The 23,962-nt window shown below is 45.6% G+C and overlaps 1 protein-coding gene across 1 annotated transcript in view; it reads right to left on the bottom strand.

The window, feature by feature from the left end:
* The window catches only part of LMF1 (lipase maturation factor 1), a 395,063-nt gene that overhangs the window by 121,901 nt on the left and 249,200 nt on the right, over positions 1-23,962 (bottom strand). Inside the window, exon 6 of the mRNA XM_040356447.1 lies at positions 1,014-1,181. Within this exon, the coding sequence (XP_040212381.1) occupies positions 1,014-1,181 (168 nt within the window). The remainder of the gene's footprint in view (positions 1-1,013; positions 1,182-23,962) is intronic.

Raw genomic sequence — 23,962 nt, 5'->3', positions numbered from 1 at the left:
TGTCTATGTCTGCTTTGCATATGCAGTCTGGACACAGACCTGTCATCTGCTCACTCCGCTCATTGTGGCCTGCAACTGGTTACTAAGTCGCTTAAGTGGCCCTCAGACTTCAAAAGGTTGGGCACCCCTGGCGTAGGGTGACCAGACTTTCCCGGTTTCTGGGGACAGTCCCCGTATTGAGGACACTGTCCCCGCAACACGTCTGTCCCTGGATCCAGGTGGGGTGCCCATACTTATTACTGACAGCCTAGCCCTAGCAGATCATGCAGCAATGTCAATATGCATCCAGCACAGCCAGGAATTGGTGGGCAAGTCAGGAGCATGCTGCCACAGTGACACTGAGAGTGAGTGGAGCTGTCAAAATCAAGCTCTGATATCGGGGATGGCGGGGGCGATGTGCGGAGCTCCGCCCCCCTCTGTCAGACAACTCGTGCATAGACAAATAGCTAGCGTTTATGCAGCATGTGCTGCCGCCTCATCCCACCCTCCAAGGTTTTTTCTCTATCTTATCTTCTTAACATTTGGTAGTCATATCCCCAAAAATTCTAAGAAGTATTTTTTTTTTATCTCATGAACAAAATGTGAGAAATAACGTATATATATATATATCATACAATCATTCCATAAACACATACCACATACACTGCATTTATAATTTTAGGAAAATATGCTAATAAAATATTTACCATTTGCCAATTAAAAAAAGAATATATGTAACTCCGTTCCCTCTCCCTTTTATCTGCTTTGGCCCCTGGGCCTTTTGGCTCAGGCATATCGCACTGCCCCCCGGCCCCGGCTGGGGTGACGGTGGTAACTTGTGATTAGTTCCTTTAATAGTATGTTTTCTACTATGTGCTTTATGTATACCTTTGTTTTCGCATCCCCTGCGTGGGAATTTGTCGATTTGTCTAAAATACTTTAATAAAAAATATTGTACCGGAAAAAAAGAATATATGTTCCTGGACTTCAAAAATTTTAAAAATCTGGTCACCTTAATTTAGCGCTTTCCCTACCTGGAAGAGGATCTGGAGTATCCCAAAGATGGCGCACATACGTCTGCCCATGACAACGAAGAACGGCACTACCAGCTCAATGAAGTGGTTGCTCAGGGTCTCAAACTGGTGGAACAACACTGGGTTACGATGCATGTAGTAGGCCAGAGGGTTGGGCACTGGTTGTGTCTGTAACAAAAAAACAAGAGAATTCTAAATGGGTCTGTGTGCCCAAAATTGATAATTCAGTACATAATAAAAAGTGTATTTAAAATACTATATATACCTGTATATTAGACATGGCAATAATTAAACAATGCAAGAAAAAGTATCATGAGATCACTACCTGGGACTCTTTTAGGCCTTGTACACACGGTCAGACCAAACCGATGAGAATGAACCGAAGTTCAGTTTCATCGGACCAAACCGACCGTGTGTATAGGCTATCGGTCTGTTTTCCTTCAGTCCAAAATTTTAAAACATGCTTCAAAACCGAACCGATGGACCGCTGCCCCATCGGACCAAACCGATGGTTAGTACAGAAAAGCATCAGTTCAAAATCTGCGCATGCTCAGAATCAAGTCGACGCATGCTTGGAAGCATTGAACTTCGTTTTATTCAGCACGTCGTGTGTTTGACGTCACCGCGTTCTGACCCGATCGGATTTTGGACTGACGGTGTGTACACATATCAGGCCGTACGGTCACTTCAGAGGTGAACCGATGAAAACGGTCCGACGGACCAGTCACATCGGTTTGGTCCGACCGTGTGTACAAGGCCTTAGGGAGATATCTGCACATTTGCTATGACCAGTACTAGGCAGCTCCACTCTCTATGTTGAATTTCAAAACCCTAGGGCCAGCCATACACACCATCTCTTTCTCTCTGCAGGCTGAATAAGAGAAATCTATTAATTCCCCCATCCACACTAAATGTAAGGTAAACCGGATTTCCAACACCAAAAAAACAGTGAGGATCTACGCTTATGCTCATGTGCACTGCACACATGCTCATATTTTCAAGCGCATGCGCATACCAATTAGTATGCACACTTGATGCCCTGTGAACTATTTAAACTGGTCCACTGTGCAGCTGCTGAGTGGTCTTCAGCTTGTGCCCACATGTAGTCCCACTCTTCCTCTACAAGTGTGCAAAGTTTGGGGGACCATCGGCCGAGAAGCACCGATTTTTCAAAGCCGGGCACCCCTTCCATAGACTCTTATGTTAAACGGTCATTTCTCTAAAGACTTTGGGGACCCAGTACCGGCTGGTTGTAGGTCCCCTGGACCCGGACCTTAACACACATGTATCCCCATTTCTCCTCTACAAGTGTGCAAAGTTTGTTGTCTGGGGGAACTACGGCCGGGGAGCACCAATTTTTCAAAGCCAGGCACCAATTCCATAGACTCCCATGTTAAACGTCAGTCTGGTCATGGGTATAGCGAGGCATGGGCACAGTGAGGCATGGGCACAGTAAGGCATGGACACAGTGAGGCATGGGCACAGTGAGGCATGGGCACAGTGAGGCATGGACACAGTGAGGCATGGACACAGTGAGGCATGGACACAGTGAGGCATGGGCACAGTGAGGCATGGGCACAGTGAGGCATGGGCACAGTGAGGCATGGGCACAGTAAGGCATGGGCACAGTAAGGCATGGGCACAGTGAGGCATGGGCACAGTGAGGCATGGGCACAGTGAGGCATGCACATGGACACAGTGAGGCGAAGTGAGGCATGCAGATGGACACCCTAGGCTTATACTCGAGTCTATACGTTTTCCCATTTTTTTGTGGTAAAATTAGGTGCCTCGGCTTATATTCGGGTCGGCTTATACTCGAGTATATACGGTATCTGTCTCGTCATGTGACCACCAGAATTAAGATGTTTGCTGCGAGTCTTTTACATAATTTGTGGCTGTGAAGGGTTCAACGGGTGGGGAGAGGACTGAGGGGTGACCATACCTCCCAACTTTTTGAGATGGGAATGAGGGACACCTATCAGCAAAAGTATGCAGGCATAGGACACACCCCTTGCCATGCCCCCTTAAAGAGAAGTGCACAAAAAAAAATAACATTTGTTAGACCCACAAGGGCTTATTTTATCACTATTATTCCTTTATATTGGCTTTTGGAATTTACAAATGCAGCAATTTAGAAATCAGATGAAAGGTTTAGCGCTGGGAAACACTTTTTGACAGATAAAAAGTGCATTTTATATACAACTGTATATATCAGTCCAAAATGAGGGACAAATGAGGAGGAATGAGGGACAGAGGGACATTGCTCCAAATCAGGGACAGTTGGGAGCTATGGGGGTGACCCCTAAACTGGAGTTGGGCTTTAGCAGCCACGGACCTTTCATCCCACCACGGACGTCCTCCTGAGTAATAAGAAATCACAGGGTGGGTACCCACAGCAGTTCGGGGAGCCATTCTAAAACTGTTGTTTCACAGTATCATCAGCTCCATCTGTTTCTATGACCGCTGAGCTTAAACAGGACTTAAAGTCGGGCTGCCGGGAAGGGGTTATGTAAGGCTGTGGGATTTAAAGGCTGCAACTTCCAGGCTACTTTTAATTGAAGGAGACAAAACATCTTTAAATTATTTGTAGCGGAATTAGGCTGGGGTAATGGGAGAGCCGCGGAGACAGGAGCGGAGAGCCAGAGCTTCTCACACACAGAGTTCCTCGTAGAGGAAAACTACTGGAGACCAGCGGGTACCGGCCCCCATGGCCCACATCCCAAGGACAGTTCTGGGCTTTCAAGACTTGTCCCTAGAAATCTCGTTTTTGCTGGAAAGCCAGATTGAACTTTTATCAACAATCAAGAACGGCTCCACCCAAAACATAGCAAAGGGTAAAACTTGGGTTTGGATATATCTAGAAAATGCAAGGGCCGGTAACACAAGTAGTTTGATGGAAATGTCGTTCCTCAGCCAGTCTTGGCCATGGCGGGGGTTGGAGGCGATCCCTCCATCAATACCCCAGATGGTAATGGAGCTCTGGGGGGGGGCAAAACACCGTCTTAGTTGTTGCTTTTTTAAGCTAAAATTTATTGGAGTATAAATTGCAACACACGATATAGGCCCGGATTCAGATACAATGGTGTATCTATCGGCGGGCGTAACGATCTCAGATACATTACGCCGCCGTAAATTAGGGCGCAAGTTCCGTATTCAGAAAGAACTTGCGCCCTAAGTTACGGCGGCGTAACGTAAGCCCGCCTAATTCAAATGTGGATGATGTGGGCGTGTTTTACTTAAATTAATTGTGACCCCACGTATTTGACGTTTTTTACGAACGGCGCATGCGCTGTTCGTGAAAGAATCCCAGTGCGCATGCTCGAAATTACGCCGCAAATTGTCAATGCTTTAGACGTGAACGTAACTTACGTACAGCCCTATTCGCGAACGACTTACGCAAACGACGTAAAATTTAAAAAATTTGACGCGGGAACGACGTCCATACTTCACATAGGATACGCCTCATATAGCAGGGGTAACTTTACGCCGGAAAAAGCCTAACGTAAACGACGTAAAAAAAATGCGCTGGGCAGACGTACGTTTCTGAATTTGCGTATCTACCTAATTTGCATATTCCTTGCGTAAATCTACGGAAGCACCACCTAGCGGCCAGCGTAAATATGCAGCCTAAGATACGACGGTGTAAGACACTTACGCCGGTCGGATCTTAGGGAAATCTATGCGTAACTGATTCTATGAATCAGTCGCATAGATACGACCACGCAACTCAGAGTTACGACGGCGTATCCGGATATACGCCGTCGTAACTGCTCTCTGAATCCGGGCCACAGTTTTTATATTCCAAAGCAATAAATATGTTTTTGTGTATAAAATGTTCTGATATAACCAATAAAGTACCATGGGATAGGCTGAGCTACTCCACTTCCGCAACAACGTTTCCAGGGAATTTATTATCAGGCCTCCTGCACACTGCAGCTCAAAAACTCCTGTTTTTGAGCTGCGGAGAAAAGTGTTTACAAGAGGACCAGCGTGCATGAGGCCTTAACCACTTCAGCCCCGGACCATTTGGCTGGTCACTTGCGATTCGGCACTGCGCCGCTTTAACTGACAATTGCGCGGTCGTGTGACGTGGCTCCCAAACAAAATTGACGTCCTTTTTTTCCCAGAGATAGAGCTTTCTTTTGGTGGTATTTGATCACCTCTGCGGTTTTTGTTTTTTGCGCTATAAACAAAAATAGAGCGACAATTTTGAAAAAATGCAATATTTTAAAATTTTGCTATAATAAATATACCAAATAAAAATCCGCTAATAGAACAGAGCCTTAGGGCAATCTGCACATGCTCAGTTTAATGTGTATTGCTAGGGAGTTTTATTTTTATTTTTTTGGGGCATTCCCCTGAAGAAGACCAGAAATAAAAGGGTCAAAATGCATTGGGGTATTCATGTGGATAGTAATGTTGTAACTGTAATTGGCTAACCACGTTTTCCTTGGGGTGTTTCTTGCCACGAGTGATGTTTTATATTGTCGTTTGTGTCGAAAACCAGAGCTTGTCAAATTCATTGTATATCTGAATTTATCATCAATCAATGCCTATCACGGAATGGAACGCCAGGAGGAAGCCGCCACTTTAAAAAAAAAATGGACGCCTGTCAAGAATTCAGGTACACTGACTCCAGTATAATCCGAGGGGGGTATTTTCACGCCTAAAAAAAGGGCTGAAAAACTCGGCTTATACTCGAGTATATACGGTATTTCTTATTTAACCCCTTGCCGCCCGCCAATGACAGATTGACGGCGGCAAAGTGGTTGTAGAATTCTGACTGGACGTCATATGACCTCCTCAGGATTCTGAGCCGCTGTGCACCCCCGGGGGCGCGCATCGCGGCGATCGTTGTTGCAGGGTGTCAGTCTGACACCCCGCAACACCGATCTAGGTAAATCACGGCTGATCACGATGTAAACAGCAAAAGCCGGTAATCGGCTTTTCCTCACTCGCATCTGATTATCAGCACAGCCCCCCTGAGGATGCCCACTGGACCACCAGGGATTCCACTAGATCACCAGGGATTTAAATCAAAGGTATGCCACCCTAGACCACCAGAGATGACACATAATGGATGCCAATCAGTGCCACAATGGATGCCAATCAGTGCCCACAATGGGCATCACTGATTGGCAGGCATTGTTTGGCACTGATTGGCATCCATTAGTACAACACATTAGTTAGTGCCCATCTATTCCCATCCATGCCGCCTATCAGTGCCCATCCATGCCGCCTATCAGTGCCCATTCATGCCACCTATCTGTGCCCATACGTGTCGCCTATCCCTGCCCATCCGTGCCGCCTATCCCTGCCCATCCGTGCCGCCTATCCCTGCCCATCCGTGCCGCCCATCAGTGCCCATCCGTGCCACCCATCAGTTCCCGCATATTGGTGCCCATCATCAATGCCACCACATCAGTGCCACCTCATCGGTGCCCATCAGTGCCACCTTATCAGCGCCAGTCAGTGCAGTCCCATTAGTGAAGGAGAAAACGTACTTATTTACAATGTTTTATAACGGAAACAAAAAAAATGTTTTTTTTTCCTAAATTTTCGGTCATTGCAGAAAATAAAAATCCCAGAGGTGATCAAATACCACCAAAAGAAAGCTCTATTTGTGGGTACAAAATGATAAAAATTTAGTTTAAGTACAGTGTAGCACGACCGCGCAATTGTAATTTAAAGTGCAACAGCACTGAAAGCTAAAAATTGGTCTGGGCGGGAAGGTGTATAAGTGCCTGGTATGGAAGTGGTTAATAAAAGATTTTTACATAATTACTCTCTTACAAACTTTTTGCTGCCTAAACCCCCCCCCCCCCATGGGGAAATGTTTCCATTATTTCTGTGTACTCTTGGGTTGTACAGCCCCGTGGACTCTCATAGAAGTGTTCTTCTATTCTATAGAGGTTACACTGTGCCCCTTTGTGTAGGCGCAGTTGTCAATATCAGAAAGCCACTCCAGAGCAACGTTGCACAACCGACGCTGGAGGCAGGAAATAGCTGCAAGAGACTGAAGGAGATCAGCAACACTGAGATAGCTCTGAAGGAAGGCAAAAAAAACTGTATTTCCTTTATAAGCAAGAAAAATCTAGCAATCGTTTATGATACGCAGTGCTTTAGCAAACTAAACGTCCTCCTGTGTACATCTACTAACTGCTGACAATCATGCAGCTGTTTTAATTGCAAAGGCTGGAAGAAAAAAAGACTGGGTTGGCTCCCAGCAGATTTGACAACAGGAAGGTAATAAGTTCCACCATCCGCTCTCCTAAGCAACCCATCTGCCTGTCCTAGTAAAAATCGTGGCCTCAAGTGACTGAAGGAAATATATGAGGCACATGTGTGACTTCACCACAAGGAGAGACAAAGCGACTCCAAGCCTTCCCCCGGAATCGAGTGTCTGAAGCCCCGTACACGCCATCGCATTTTCATCGCACAAAGCGCAGGACTTCTGTCCGAAAGGCGTTGGCCATGAACTTGTATTGCATCCAAACGGCAAAGAATTGTTGGCCAACAAACATGGAACTACGTGGTTTTTCAGCTCTTTAGCGCCACCCTTTGGGCAACTTCTGCTAATTTTGTGGTATGGTGAGCATTGCTTCTGAGCATGCGTGTCTGTACTTTGTACACACGATCGGATAATCCAACAACACACAATTGTTGGCGGACAATTTTAAAGCACGCTTTACCACATTTGTCCACGGAAAATCTGACAACAATTTGATGGAGCGTACAAACGGTCGGATTTTCCGACAACAGCCTGTCATCACACAATTCCCGTTGGATAATCCGATCGTGTGTACGAGGCTGTAGACTCTCTATGGCAGGGGTCTCAAACTCAAATTACCTGAGGGCCACAAGACAAGTTTTCATATGTCATGGGGGGCCGCATGCAAACTTTCAAACTTCAAAAACAACAGTACTGGTGTCAGCGAACACATTATTAACCCCCAGCACTGGTGTCAGCGAGCGCATTATTACCACCAGCACTGGTGTCAGCGAGCGCATTATTACCACCAGCACTGGTGTAACTCAGGGTTTGACGAATTTGCTTGGAATCTAGGAGCCAGCTAAAAAAGTTAGGAGCCAGAAAACGCACCCCGTCCCGACGAGCTTGCGCGCAGAAGCGAACACATACGTGAGCAGCGCCCGCATATGTAAACGGTGTTCAAACCACACATGTGAGGTATCGCCGCGATTGGTAGAGTGAGAGCAATAATTCTAGCTCCTCTGTAACTTAAAACATGCAACCTGTAGATTTTTTTAAACGTCGCCTATGAAGATTTTAAAGGGTAAAAAAGTTTGTCGGCATTCCACGAGCGGACGTAATTTTGAAGCGTGACATGTTGGGTATGAATTTACTCGGCGTAACATTATCTTTCATAATATTAAAAAAAATGGGGATAACTTTACTGTTGTCTTATTTTTTAATTAAAAAAAGTGTAATTTTTTCCCAAAAAAGTGCGCTTGTAAGACCGCTTCGCAAATACGGCGTAACAGAAAGTATTGCAACGATCGCTATTTTATTCTCTAGGGCGTTAGGATAAAAAATATATATAATGTTTGGGGGTTCTAATTAGAGGGAAGAATATGGCAGTGAAAATAGTGTAAAATGACATTAGAATTGCTGTTTAACTTGTAATGCTTAACTTGTAATACCAACGGCCACCACCAGATGGTGCCAGCTCACATCTGGTGGTAATAACTTGTAATACCAACGGCTCACCACCAGATGGCACCAGCGGGCCATTTATAACTGGTCCGCGGGCCGCAAATGGCCCGCGGGCCGGTACTTTGAGACCACTGCTCTATGGAAATCTGTCTTGTGGCAGTGTGACAAATGGCGGAACTTGCGACAGATTCATGTAATGTCGGTAAAGTGTATATGAATCTGTTGCAACGCTGACCGGTCTGTCCCAATCTACGTGGTGCAGTTTTACATGCTGGTAGAGTAAAGCCGGCGCAGTGTCATATTCTGCTGCCTATCCTAGAATGCTGTGGAAGTCACGTGACGGGCAACTGCGCATGCGCAATGCGCTCCAACGCCAAATGTGATGCGTTCCAGGGGATTTACGACACTACCCTTCAGTGAACCATCACAATTTGTCACGGAAGTGACATATTACCATACACGGAGCGGGGGGAGAGAGAGAGACCCATTCACAGCGACAGAGAAATAGAGATACGTAGATACATTCAGAGCGAGAGAGAGATAGAGATATAGAGATACGTAGATACATTCAGAGCGAGAGAGAGATAGAGATATAGAGATACGTAGATACATTCAGAGCGAGAGAGAGATAGAGATATAGAGATACGTAGATACATTCAGAGCGAGAGAGAGATAGAGATATAGAGATACGTAGGTACATTCAGAGCGAGAGAGAAATGGTGTACATATATTTTATATAACTGAAGTAATGCACATAGGGGAGGAAATCCCCTCCCTGAGCCCCAGTTCTCTCTCAGTATCTCTATTTCTCTCTCGCTCTGAATGTATCTACGTATCTCTATATCTCTATCTCTCTCTCGCTCTGAATGTATCTACGTATCTCTATATCTCTATTTCTCTCTCGCTCTGAATGTATCTACGTATCTCTATATCTCTATTTCTCTCTCGCTGTGAATGGGTCTCTCTCTCTGTCCCCCCCCGCTCCGTGTATGGTAATACGTCACTTCCGTGACAAATTGAGATGGTTCACTGAAGGGTAGTGTCGTGAATCCCCTGGAACGCATCACATTTGCCGGTGGAACGCATTGCGCATGCGCAGTTCGCCGCCACGTGACTTAGGCAGCATTCTGCGATAGGGAGCAAACGGTGACACTACACCGGCCATACTGTACATGGATCGGAACTCAAACCATGTATGGGCAGGCTGGTTGTACACAAGATGATTTATCGATAGACTTGTGTAAAATCATCACTGACAATCTTGTGTACAACCAGCCTATCAGTGTCACCTATCAGTGCCGCCTATTAGTGCCCATCAATTTTACATATTAGTGCCACCTCATCAGTGCCACCTAATCAGCGCCCATCAGTGTCGCCTCATCAGTGCCTTTAGTGTAGCCTCATCAGTGCCCCTCAGTGAAGGAGAAAACATTTTCGAACAGAAACAAAGAAAACATTTTTTTTTTTTTTTTAATTCTGTCTTTGTTTTTTTTGTTTAGAAAAAAAAAACAAAAAAACGCAGAGGTGATCAAATACCACCAAAAGAAAGCTCCATTTGTGGGAAGAAAATTAAGTATTTTGGGTACAGTGTTGCATGACCGCGCAATTGTCATTCAAAGTGTGACAGCGCTAAACGTCAATTTTTATATATTTTCCTGTAGCATTGTCAGTTACATTAGCAGCATTTTTAAATCCATTTGAAGTTTTTTTTTTTTCTATACATAGCAGGACTAAGCATTCACACCTAAGCGTAGGCGATTTGCGGCGGTTTTTACCGCGATTTTCCGCGACAAAACGCTGCGTTTTTTACCACGGTTTTGTACAGGTCATTGGTACCAATGGAAAACGCCCAAGCTGCCCAATTCACGCGACAAAAAAGGGTCCGGGACTTGTTTGAAATTCAGGCGTTCGGCATTTTGCGTTGGAGATGTGAACCATCTCCATAGAGAATGTTATTTTTCCCCTCTAGCGTCTTTGAGCGTCGCGCTTCAGGCGACAAAACGCTCAGGTGTGAATGTAGAAAGGACACTTGGGTCTGTACAGGTTGTACATTTTAGGGATCCTAATGAAGGGTTAAGTGACTACTTGAGAGGTTAACAATGGAGTCGGTACTAGTAAACAACATGTGCAGGAGAGACATGTGAAAGTAGGCAGGCCGGGGGATCAGAGGCAGCTCAGGACGCTGGCTGTGTGTGTGTTCTCCGCACAATGCTTTCCATATGTGTGTACAGCCCAGGCTCCTATTCCCGGGAGGACACCCCATAATCTCTCTCCCCTGAGCTTCGGGATTACACCCTGACCCCCCCGGATCATAAGTGAGTCCCACCTACCCGGAGAACATACAGCATCAGCCTGCTCTCTGCCCTACACTCAAGTGTGTTATCACTTAGTATTAACAAGCCCGGAGTAGAGGAATGGTGTGACCGCCTGTAAAGCCATTAGTGGGTTGTACAGATTAGCACCGCTCCTCTCCCCGAATACAGCGACCGCCACCGCACACGTGAGCGCTACAGCTCTGCAAAGCAGCATTCTAGAGTCTTGGAACACTCAACTCCATGATAAGAAATACAGACTAAGGTACTTCTATATTCCGAAATCAATGAAATGGGGGTAAAGTTCATACAAATCTCGAAGTTATTTTAAAATATTTATTTCTTAAGTGCATCGGATACAGCCAACGCACTTCGGGGGAAATGGCTCCCCTGCTTCAGGCCTTGTACTGATAGGTGGAACTGATGGGCAATGATAGGTGGAACTGATGGGCAATGATAGGTGGAACTGATGGGCAATGATAGGTGGAACAATACATTTTCATACAATCAGGATGATATTATATAGAAAGCCTGGACAGACCTGGGGTCCTACACCAACACGTTTCGGGGGGAAAAGACTTCTCCTTCATCAGGGCTTGAACAATGAGGCTCCATGCACACTGAATCTCATAAACGTAAGTTTTTGGGAGTTTGGGTGTTTTTTTAACCGCTTTCCCGACCACCACACGCACATATATGTCGACACAATGGCACTACTGGGCAGAAGGACGTATATATACGTCCCCTTTAAGGAAGCGCCATTGTGCATGCGCACCGCTGCAAGCTCCATGAACCTGACCGCGCGGACTCTCTCGCCGCAGGGATAACCGTGATCGTCTCATGGGAGATGCTAATGAAAACAAGCTTGGCCTAGTGACAATGACACTGATCTCCACTCCGTGTAATTGGAGCGGAGATCAGTGTCATGTCACACACAACCCATCCCCCCTACAGCAAGAAACACCCACTAGGGCACACTTAACCCCTACAGCGCCCCCTAGTGGTTAAGCCCTTCCCTGCCAGTGTCATTTTCACAGTTATCAGTGCATTTTTATAGCACTGATCGCTGTAAAAATGACAATGGTCCCAAAAATGTGTCAAAAGCGTCCGATGTGTCCGCCATAATGTCACAGTCACGGTAAAAAAAAAATGCTGATCGCCGCCATTACTAGTAAAAAAAAAATTATTAATAAACATGCCATAAAACTATTTTGTAGACGCTATGGGCCAGATTCAGGTAACACTTACGCCGACGTATGTGTAGATACGCCGTGTAAATGCACAGATGCGCCGTCGTATCTATGCAAGATATGCCTGAAATCTGGCTTCATCCGACCAACGAAAGTCTCCTACGCCGTCGGAGCCTGGGCGCATATTTACGCTGGCCGCAAGGGGTGCTTCCATTGATTTACGCGTCGAATATGCAAATGACCAAGATACGCAAATTCACAAAAGTACTTGCGCCCGTCGCAGTAGTATATGCCGTTTACGTAAGGCGCACGTCCGGCGTAAAGTTATTCCTCCTATAGGAGGCGCATCCCATGCAAAGGTATGGACGACGGAACAGCCGTCGTATTTTACGTTGTTTACGTAGTACTACGTGAATAGGGCTGGGTGTAGGTTATGTTCAGCGATTCGACGTATCTTAGGCGTTCGATCCAACGTTATTCTGAGCATGCGCACTGGGAAGCGTCCACGGGTATGCGCCGTTCTTTTGGCCCTTCATTTGCATGGGGTCACGGTTCATTTAAATGTATCACGCCCACTACCTTCCTACTTTGAATTAGGCGGGCTTACGCCGGCCAATTTACATTACGCTGGCGCAACGTAGGGAGCGAGTGCTTTGTGAATACTGCTCTTGCCTCTCAGAGTTATGTCGGCGTAGCGCATATGAGATGCGCTACGCCGGCACAAAGATGCGCCGATCTACCTGAATCTGGCCCTATAACTTCATCCCAAACCAATCAATATACGCTTATTGCGATTTTTTTTTTTTTTTAACAAAAATATCTAGAAGAATACGTATCGGCCTAAACTGAGGAAAAATATGTTTTTTTTTATTGATTTTTTGGGGATATTTATTATAGCAAAATGTAAAAAATATTGTTGTTTTTTTCAAAATTGTCGCTCTATTTTTGTTTATAGCGCAAAAAATAAAAACCGCAGAGGTGACCAAATACCACCAAAAGAAAGCTCTATTCGTGGGAAAAAAAGGATGGCAATTTTGTTTGGGAGTCACGTCGCACGACTGTGCAATTGTCAGTTAAAGCGACGCAGTGTCTAATCACAAAAAGTGATCCGGTCATTGAGCAACAAAAAGGGTCCGGGGCTTAAGTGATTAACAGCCCATGAACTCCCCTCTATGTTATCCTATGTATCCATGCACACATGGATGTTTTTGGACGTTTATCAGCAGTGAAGTTTATGGGCTGTTGTCTAAACGACTTAAATCGCGTTCAGGTGCTGTTTTTCTGACCACAAAAAAAACGCTTAAACCCGTTAAACGCTGATAAACGCTGATAAACGTTGATAAACGCGGCAATACCTCACATGTGCCATTTGAACACTGTTTACATATGCGGACGTGACTTGCGTGTGCGTTTTATTTGCTGCGCAGCTCGCAGGTACTGGGGCGCTTAAAACATTTCTCATTTATTTTTTGTTACTTTTATTGCTGTCACAAGGAATGTAAACATCCCCTGTGACAGTAATAGGTGGTGACAGGTACAGGTACTCTTTATGGAGAGATCGGGGGTCTAATGCTGCGTACACACAGAGGGCCAGATTCTCAAAAGAGTTACGACGGCGTATCTACTGATACACCATCGTATCTCTGTTTTTGGCCCCGGGTATCTATGCGTCTGATTCCTAGAATCATTTTCGTATAGATACGCTGTAGATCCGACAAATGTAAGTCACTTACACCGTCGGATCTTAGATGTAATTCGACGCTGGCCGCTAGGTGGCGTTTACGTTCAGTTCTCATTTGACTATGCAAATGAGCCTGATACGCCGATTCCCAAGCGAATTTGCGCCGCGTCGTCGTCGTTTCCGTAAGCGTAAGGTTACCCCTGCTATATGAGGCATAACCTTATGCCAGTCCGCCGTATGCCATGTTAAGTATGGCATCGGGTCAGCATCGTCTTTTTCCCTCGGTTACGTCGTTTTACTAACTCGTTCGCGAATACGACTTTACGTCGATGACGCTCACGTCGGCGTCATTGACGTTTTCCGTCGTGAGCTGGAGCATGCGCACTGGGCTATTTTTCCGCCCGGCGCATGCGCAGTTCGATCGGCGCGGGGGCGCGCTTAATTTGAATACAAGCCGCCCCCTTTGAATTACGTGGCCATACGCCGGGCCATTTACACTACGCCGCCGCAAATTACGGAGCAAGTGCTTGGAGAATACGGCACTTGCTCCAGGAAGTTGTGGCGGCGTAGTGTAAATGGCTTACGCTACGCCAACGCGCATTCTATGAGAATCTGGCCCAATAGGTTAGTTTGATGGACCGTTTTCATCAGACCAAACCGATCGTGTGTGGGCCCCATCGGTTATTTATCCATAGGTTAAAAAAATAGGAACTTGTTTTAAAATGATCTGATGGATAAAAAACCTATAGAAAAAAACGATCGTCTGTGGGTACGTCCATCGGTTAAAAATCCATGCATGCTCAGAATCAAGTCGACGCATGCTCGGAAGCTTTGAACTTCATCGGATAACTGATGGAAAAATCCATCAGACCGTTTTCATCAGATGGATCGATCGTGTGCACAGGGCATAAAAGACCCCAAATCCCTCCTTTGCACTTCAAAATATTCAGATCACCAAAAACGGCGATTCTGGATACTGTCAATTTTTTTAAAAAACTGCGCCATTGGCAGCCGAGTAAACCGAAAGTGACGTTGTGACGTCGCTTCCGTGTTTACAGAGGGAAGACTGGAACAAAGCCGCACAACCGCACAAAGCCCCATGTAACCCAACCGTCGCTATACGCAGTCAGGACCGGATTTCCCACAAGGCCACTGAGGCCAGGCCTTGGGGCGGCAGGGGCATGGAGTCCCCCGACGCCCGGAACAAACAGTTAAGGGCGCTAAGTTATGGGGGAATCCGCTCGCTCGTTAACAAGTGATTGCGGCGATGTCGCCGAAATCACTTGTAAAATATGTGCTCCCCCCCCCCCCCCCACCCCACATACCTCTCTCTGCTGGCTCTGTCTTCGGGACTCTGTCCTCCCCCCGGCCACCGAGTCTGTCTCCTGTCCCTGCTGCCGATGTACACAGAGAGAGGGGGACAGGAGTTCTAGCACAGTGCTAGGACTCCTGTTTTGGAGGTGACAGGGTCAATAAAGAGAACATGTCACCTCCAATTGCTATCATACAGGAAATTGTTTTCTCCTGTGTGATAGCAAAAAAGTTAAGTGAATTTTTTTTTATAAAAAATAAAGAAATAATAAGAAATAATAATTAAATTAATAAAATAAAAAAGTAAAGAAAAAGAAAAATAACAAGAAAAATAAGGAAAAATTAAAAAAAGTAAGCGACAAGCTACAAATAAATAAAAATAAAAAAAGTGATAAAAAAGTAAAAAAACAAACAAAACATATTTGAACTAACCGTGCGGCACATTCTCCATTGATTTGGGGGGAGGAGAGTTTGGTTGGGGGGGAGGGGGTGCATTGTGGAACCTGGCCTTGGGGAGGCAGGGAGAGCAAATCCGGCCCTGTACGCAGTGTGTGAATGGGGCCATAGGAAAGCATTGTGTGAGTTTAGTGCCGTAGATAACTTCATCTATCCGCAGCTAAAAGCTGAATTCTATCCGCCCGTGTGAAAGGGGCCGTAGCTTGTGAAGGTGTTGGGTCAGCGCATTTTGACAAACACTGTGACAAGCACGACTCCCCTTCATCGGTACTCCTAATCAGTTGTGCTCAAAAGACACCAATCCCATTTAAGCCTTTCATGGAAAATGAGAGATGGAACTAAAACAGGAATTTGATTGGTTACTATGGTGCAATGCCAACACACACCCTGTACATCCATGACGCCCCATGTCTACATAGCTTACAGAATCTTCAGTCTGGAGGATCTCGCTGAGAGTCCATTATGTTGTCAGCAGATCCAGCTGTATCTTTAGGCGAAAAATAAAACTTGACATCTTTATTCTTGTCAGACAGACACAAAGGAATCCTCCAGCCTCTGGAACTGTGCGTCCAGCCACAGAGATGTGTTTGATTCGGGGCCAGCAAAACCATAAACTGCTGGCAAATCGCTAGCCACCCTCGGCCCTCGCAGTGCTAAATCTGTTTCAGATGGAGAATTTTTAATGCTTGTTATGAAGCAGTATACAGAAAATACATCAAAGGGGAAACTATCAGACAGTATTAATCTGTGCACTTCTCTTTTATAATCGGAACGCGTTGACGTTACAAGAACAATGTGCCAATGATACGATTTTCCTGAGGTGCACTGAGCATCACAAACACTATAATGCACCAATTAAATAAGGGACCGTACACCTCGCCGTGAATCATAAGGATATTAAAAGTCAAAGGGCCAGATTCAGAAAGCGATACGACGGCGTATCTCCTGATACGCCGTCGTATCTCTGAGTGCGCTCGGTCGTATCTATGCGCCTGATTCAGAGAATCAGTTACGCATAGATATCCCTAAGATCCGACAGGTGTAAGTGTTTTACACTGTCGTATCTTAGGCTGCATTTTCTGGCTGGCCGCTAGGTGGCGCTTCCGTTTGTTTACGCGAGGAATATGCAAATTACTATTTACGTCGATTCAGAAACGAACGACCGCCCGGCGCTTTTTTTTACGTCGTTTGCGTTCGGCTTTTTCTGGCGTAAATGAGGGGTATGTGCGGCGTATCCTAGGTTAAGTATGGCCGTCGTTCCCGCACCGAGTTTTCAAATGTTTACGCCGTTTGCGTAAGTCGTTCGCGAATACGGCTGGACGTAATTTACGTTCACGTCGAAAGCAATGACGTTTTGCGGCGGATTTTCGAGAATGCGCACTGGGATGTTTTCACAAACGGCGTAAAAAAAAACGTAAAATACGCGGGGTCAAACAAAATTTTAATAAAACACGCCCCCCACATCCCCATTTGAATTAGGCGGGCTTACGCCGGCCCACATACATTACGCCGCCGTAACTTAGGGCGCAAGTTCTTTCTGAATACGGAACTTGCGCCCAAAGTTAGGGCGGCGTAACGTATAGAAGATACGTTACGCCGGCCGTACAGATACACCATTGTATCTGAATCCGGCCCAAAGAGTTCACTGACCGGCTTCTCTGGCCATGTTTTAATACCTTAAAGGTGAACCAGCCAAGATTAGAACCCTCTATAGAGGTGAACCGGCCAAGATTTAAACCCTCTAAAGGAGGTGAACCGGCCAAGATTTGAACCCTCTATTGAGGTGAACCGGCCAAGATTCGAACCCTCTATAGAGGTGAACCGGCCAAGATTCCAACCCTCTATAGAGGTGACCCCGCCAAGATTCGAACCCTCTATAGAGGTGAACCGGCCAAGATTCAAACCCTCTATTGAGGTGATTTGGCCAAGATTCAAATCCCCTATAGAGGTGATTTGGCCAAGATTCAAACCCTCTATAGAGGTGAACCGGCCAAGATTCAAACCCTCTATAGGAGGTGAACAAGCCAAGATTCAAACCAAAGTTAGAGCGGCGTAACGTATCTAAGATACGTTACGCCGGCCGGACAGATACACCATTGTATCTGAATCCGGCCCAAAGAGTTCACTGACCGGCTTCTCTGGCCATGTTTTAATACCTTAAAGGTGAACCAGCCAAGATTAGAACCCTCTATAGAGGTGAACCGGCCAAGATTTAAACCCTCTAAAGGAGGTGAACCGGCCAAGATTTGAACCCTCTATTGAGGTGAACCGGCCAAGATTCGAACCCTCTATAGAGGTGAACCGGCCAGGATTCCAACCCTCTATAGAGGTGACCCCGCCAAGATTCGAACCCTCTATAGAGGTGAACCGGCCAAGATTCAAACCATCTATTGAGGTGATTTGGCCAAGATTCAAATCCCCTATAGAGGTGATTTGGCCAAGATTCAAACCCTCTATAGAGGTGAACCGGCCAAGATTCAAACCCTCTATAGGAGGTGAACCAGCCAAGATTCAAACCCTCTATAGAGGTGAACCGGCCAAGATTCGAACCCTCTATAGAGGTGAACCGGCCAAGATTCAAACCCTCTATTGAGGTGAACCGGCCAAGATTCGAACCCTCTATAGAGGTGACCCGCCAAGATTCGAACCCTCTATAGAGGTGACCCCGCCAAGATTCGAACCCTCTATAGAGGTTAACCGGCCAAGATTCGAACCCTCTATAGAGGTGAACCGGCCAAGATTCAAATCCCCTATAGAGGTGAACCGGCCAAGATTCAAATCCCCTATAGAGGTGAACCGGCCAAGATTCGAACCCTCTATAGAGGTGAACCGGCCAAGATTCAAATCCCCTATAGAGGTGAACCGGCCAAGATTCAAACCCTCTATAGAGGTGAACCAGCCAAGATTCAAACCCACTAAAGAGGTAAACCGGCCAGGATTAGAACCCTCTATTGAGGTGAACCGGCCAAGATTCAAACCCTCTATTGAGGTGAACCGGCCAAGATTCGAACCCTCTATAGAGGTGAACCGGCCAAAATTCAAACCCTCTATAGAGGTGAACCGGCCAAGATTCAAACCCTCTATTGAGGTGAACCGGCCAGGATTCCAACCCTCTATAGAGGTGACCCGCCAAGATTAGAACCCTCTATAGAGGTAAACCGGCCAAGATTTAAACCCTCTAAAGGAGGTGAACCGGCCAAGATTTGAACCTTCTATTGCCGGCTTTAGGCAACAAATTAAAGAAACCAAGTACTGTGAGAAATACAGTGGCTCCCACTGCTGAGCTCCTTCTAAAAATACTAGTTGGTGGCTTTCACTGACGTCAAAACTTTGAATTACTGACCAAATTAAAAAATTCATAGAGGAATCAGAACTTCATACTTAATACTTATTTTATGTCGGCACTAAGAAGTACTGAATCAGCATGACAGCAGACAAGTAGCATTTTAGAGATCAGCAAGGGTACCCTTTATAGTCTCGCAGCACATGTTCCTATAAACCAATGGTCTCCAAACTGTGGCCGGATGCGGCCCTTTGCTTGCCTTTATCCGGCCCTTGGGGAACTATCCCTCCCACTGGTGCGAGACACTATTCTGCCATCTGACACCGACAGTGGAGCACCATTTCTCGCACTGACACAACAAATGGGGCACCATTCCTCCCTATGATACTAATGATGGGGCACTATTCCTCCCCCTATTACCAGATGTTTAGTCCCACTGAAAATCTCTATCCCCGATGGCCAAAGCCCAGCCCTCCAAGAGTCTGAAGGACAATAAACTAGCCCTCTGTTAGAATGTGTGGAGACCCCTGCTGTAAACTATGAACCACTAATGCTGGATTCTCTTGGCATCTGAAGGCACATTTTCTGAGTGCCCATAACCCTAATATGGGCCTAAAAGTTTTGTTTTTAAATGGAGCTGAAACTGAATGGATACGTATGTCACAAGAGGGACATCAGTCCCATTCTGCTCCGAGTCAGCAGGGGATCTTCAGGAAAGGGCATCACCAATGACAGCACCAATATGGCATTTTATTTCCTGCCACAACACAAACACCACGTGAGCGCACCAAGAGCCTGTCACCAGCACTCATAATTATAGGCTATGACTGCACATAACAGGAGTTCACAAATGGACAGAGATTTCCAATTAGGATTAAAGTTCTGCAGTGGGGAGTCCCCAGATGTGTTCTGCAGTTTTATTTCCTTATGTGCACACCACTGCAAACACTTTATTTTGTGGCTTAATTAATCAAAAATAGACAGGGGGTATTGGAGCCTCTTGTGACATTACTCTGTGCTTTGCAACCTCTTATGTGGAAAAAGCTGTAGTGTGCTCAGATAGAAAGTGTTATATAAACCCAAGAACACAGCATCGTGCAACCGCCCGGACACCCACTTATACAACCTCTGTTTCTGTATTGGGAGCCCTATTAAAATACCCAGAGCTTCTGAGTATAGGGGAGCACGTAATTTACTCCCAGAAAGCAGCGTTCAGACCTGACTGCCCAATCCCCACACCCCATACATGTGAAGTAGGAAATAATGTCATCAACCTTGTGTAAGCTCTGAAACCTTTAGTCATGGAGCTTACAGAGGATTTGGGCTCCCGGCTCTGAGAGAAGGGGAGTATGGCGGAGGTGAATGTAGGTGGGTCAGGGTTGGGCTTTTGACTTTTGAAATGTTTTGACTTTTGAATTTTTACTGCATGCAATACTATTTGCTTCATTTGTTTACTGTTGTTTTTTCATTGTTCTACTCTTTATGTTCATTTATTTCTATTATTAAAGGTTATACAAGATTGAACTAGGAATCCCCCCCCCTTTTTTTTTATTAGTTTATCTATATTGTTATATTATAAGACACAAGTAACTAGGCACTTGCACTTTAGAGAGTATCGATTCTAGAATTCTAGATCCTAAACACATAATACAAGAGGGGGAGAATATGGGGGACTAATGCCGCGTACACACCAGGGGTCAAGTTCTGGGGAAAAAAGTGTGGGAACTCCCACCCAAGATCCACCCCCCCGCCAAAAAAAATAAAATGATACGCTCATATGCATAATTACTAAACCGCATGTTTTTTTTTTTTTGATCCACTGTACCATAGTAATCCTTTATGTTACTGCCCGCTTCCTATATATGGACTCATCGGGTAGTGTGCGGGTATTCCGTCACTTCCTCGACACCGCAATGTCTCCTGGGAGCTTTTGTCATTGTTTAAGCAAGTTCTTTCTAAATCCCGCGATAACTCGCGGCAGACCTCCGCAATGTCTCCTGGGAACAATGACAAAAGCTCCCAGGAGACATTGCGGCAGCGAGGAAGTGACGGAATACCCGCCCACTACCCGATGAATCCATATACAGGAAGCGACCAGTAACATGAAGGATTACTAAGGTTCGCCTGCCCCTGACAGTGACTCGAGCTGGGCATCGCCGCTTAGTGAAGGATCGGCTCGGGCGGCTCGGCTGCTCTCGTCCTGCAAAGGGAACGGAGTTCCTGCTGTGAAAAAAGTGCAGGAACTCCGTTCCCACGCGTATCCGCAGGACTTGAGCCCTGGTACACAAGATCATTTTTCGGCATGAAAAAAAAACAACGTTTTTAAAAAACGTAATTTAAAATGATCGTGTGTGGCCTTCACATCATTTTTCGGGTTCTGAAAAACGAAAAAAAAAAAAATTCGACCATGCTGCATTTTTTACTGACTTTTTAAACAATGTCGTTTTTCGGGTTGTAAAAAATGATCGTATGTGGGCTAAAACAACGTTAAAAACCCGCGCATGCTCAGAAGCAAGTTATGAGACGGGAGCGCTCGTTCTGGTAAAACTACCATTCGTAATGGAGTAAGCACATTCATCACGCTGTAACAGACAGAAAAGCGCAAATCGTCTTTTACTAACAAGGAATCAGCTAAAGCAGCCCAAAGGGTGGCGTCATCCGCATGGAACTTTCCCTTTATAGTGCCGTCGTCCGTGTTGTACGTCACCGCGCTTTGCTAGAGCATTTTTTTTAAACGATCGTGTGTGGGCAACGTCCTTTTTATGATGATGAAGTTGGAAAAAAATATGTTTTTCCTACATCCTGATAAACGTTGCCGAAAAATGATCGTGTGTACGCGGCATTAGTCCCTCTCATCTCATCGCCCCCTTCTCTCCTTTCATCTTTTTCTCCCCCCCTTTTTTTTTTCCTTTTTCGCTCTCTTCTCTCTCTTGATCTATTTTGTCTCTCTCCTCCCTATCTTCCCCCCCCTCTCTTTCCTATATCGCTGACTCCCCTAACTAGTGGAAATAGACTATGGGGGCCATACGTTTGGGTATATTTTACATAGGATAAGTAGATTTTCTAGTATGATTTCTATTAATATTAGTCAATTTTAATGTTGGGTGCATATTGAGACCGTTTATGTGTTTTATGTATGTGTGTTTTAAGTATTTTTGTATTGAAATGTATGTATTGCAATGTTGAAAAAGATTAATAAAGAAAATGGAAATAATAGCAAAAAAAAATAAAAAATTATACAAGATTGGGAGCTCAAAAATGTATATGGCCTTCTCTGGATGGTAGTACTGTTAGTTACTTTCTTCTACCAATTGTTTACATTGGCCCAGATTCAGGTACAATTTGCCCCTTTTTTACGGAGGCACAGGGCAGCGTTTTTGCCCTGCACCCCCGCAAATTATCTGCACTGCACGCGATTCACGGAGCAGTAGCTCCGTAAATTGCGTGTGCGCTCTTTAAAATTGCCCTGCGTAAGGGCGCCCAATGTAAATGATCCCGTAGGGGGCGGGAATCATTTAAATTAGGCGCGCTCCTGCGCCGAGCGTAGAGCGCATGCTCCGTCGGGAAACTTTCCCGACGTGCATTCGGGCAAATGACGTCGCAAGGACGTCATTTGCTTCCAAGTGAACGTGAATGTCCAGCGCCATTCACGAATCACTTACGCAAACGACGTGAGATTCAAATTTCACGACGCGGGAACGGCGGGTATACTTTAGCATTGGCTGCCCCTACTATTAGAAGGGGCAGCCTTACGCTAAAGACGCCGTACGGAAACTCCGTAACTTGCGTACGCAGGGCCCGCGCAACATTGTGAATCGGTGTTAGTATGCAATTTGCATACTATACACTGAGCACAATGGGAGCGCCCCCTAGCGGTCATCGCAAGAATGCAGCCTAAAATCTGCGTGGCATAAGAGCCTTATGCCACGCAGATTTTAGGCTGCAGTCGGCGTTACGATGTTCCTGAATCAGGAGCATACGTAACGCCGGAGCAAGTAAGCAATTGCGCTGTGTAACCTATGGTTACGCAGGCGCAATTGCTTCTTGAATCTGGGCCATTGTTTTTTTTTATTGTTCTTCTTTCACTTGAACTTCATTAGAATTGATAAGAAAAGTAGACAATTACATAGCTAAAAACACTATGCGAAAGCGTGAACAAGTTCTAAAGGAGTTTCCCTCAGCAGACATTGAGCATTAAACAATGACGTAAAAATGAAATACAATTGGTCCAAGCAACATTAAATTGTTAGATGATCAATTTTCAGAGCCCTGCCTGGATGTGCTTTGTTGCCGAAAAAGGCCCTATAACTGGGGGCCCTGGAGCTAGAACGAGCAATACAGTTGTCTATGGCAGTGTATCTTAACTCCAGTCCTCAAGGCACCCCAACAGGTCATGTTTTCAGGATTTGCCTCAGATGGAACAGCTGTGGTAATTACTAAGGCAGTGAAACTGATCAAATCAGCGGTGCTAAATAAAGGAAAGCCTGAAAACATGACCTGTTGGGGCACCTTGAGGAGTGGAGTTGAGAAACACTGGTCTATGGGACCAAGAAAAGGTATCGCTCTTACTTATGGGCTAAAAGGCAGTATGAGGTGTAGAGCATTAAAAGAGAAAGGTGGAAAGGTAAGAGAAAAAGAAAAAGAAGGGGGAAGGCCGTCTTTGTCCCGTAAGCTCACTATAGATATGTTAACACGTCATATTACATTACAGTTCCAGGAAGCGCATAGGCGTTTGTGTTGATGGAAGTAATCAACTGTAGAGCTTTTTAACTTGTTCTCTTTATCTATTACCATATATACTTGAGTATAAGCCGAGGCACCTCATTTTACCACAAAAAAATGGGAAAAAGTATTGACTCGAGTATAAGCCTAGGGTGTCCATCTGCATACCTCACTGGGCCAGATTCTCAAAGGGCTTACGACGGCGCAATGCCATTTGCGCTGTTGTAAGTCCTAATCTGGCCCGGCGTATCTATGAGACTGATTCTTAGAATCAGTTACGCATAGATATCCATTAGATCTGACAGGCGTAAGGCTCTTA

This window comes from Rana temporaria, chromosome 6, assembly GCF_905171775.1.
Source record: "Rana temporaria chromosome 6, aRanTem1.1, whole genome shotgun sequence".
Lineage (NCBI taxonomy): Eukaryota > Metazoa > Chordata > Amphibia > Anura > Ranidae > Rana > Rana temporaria.
This window is presented reverse-complemented; position numbering and strand designations above follow the sequence as displayed.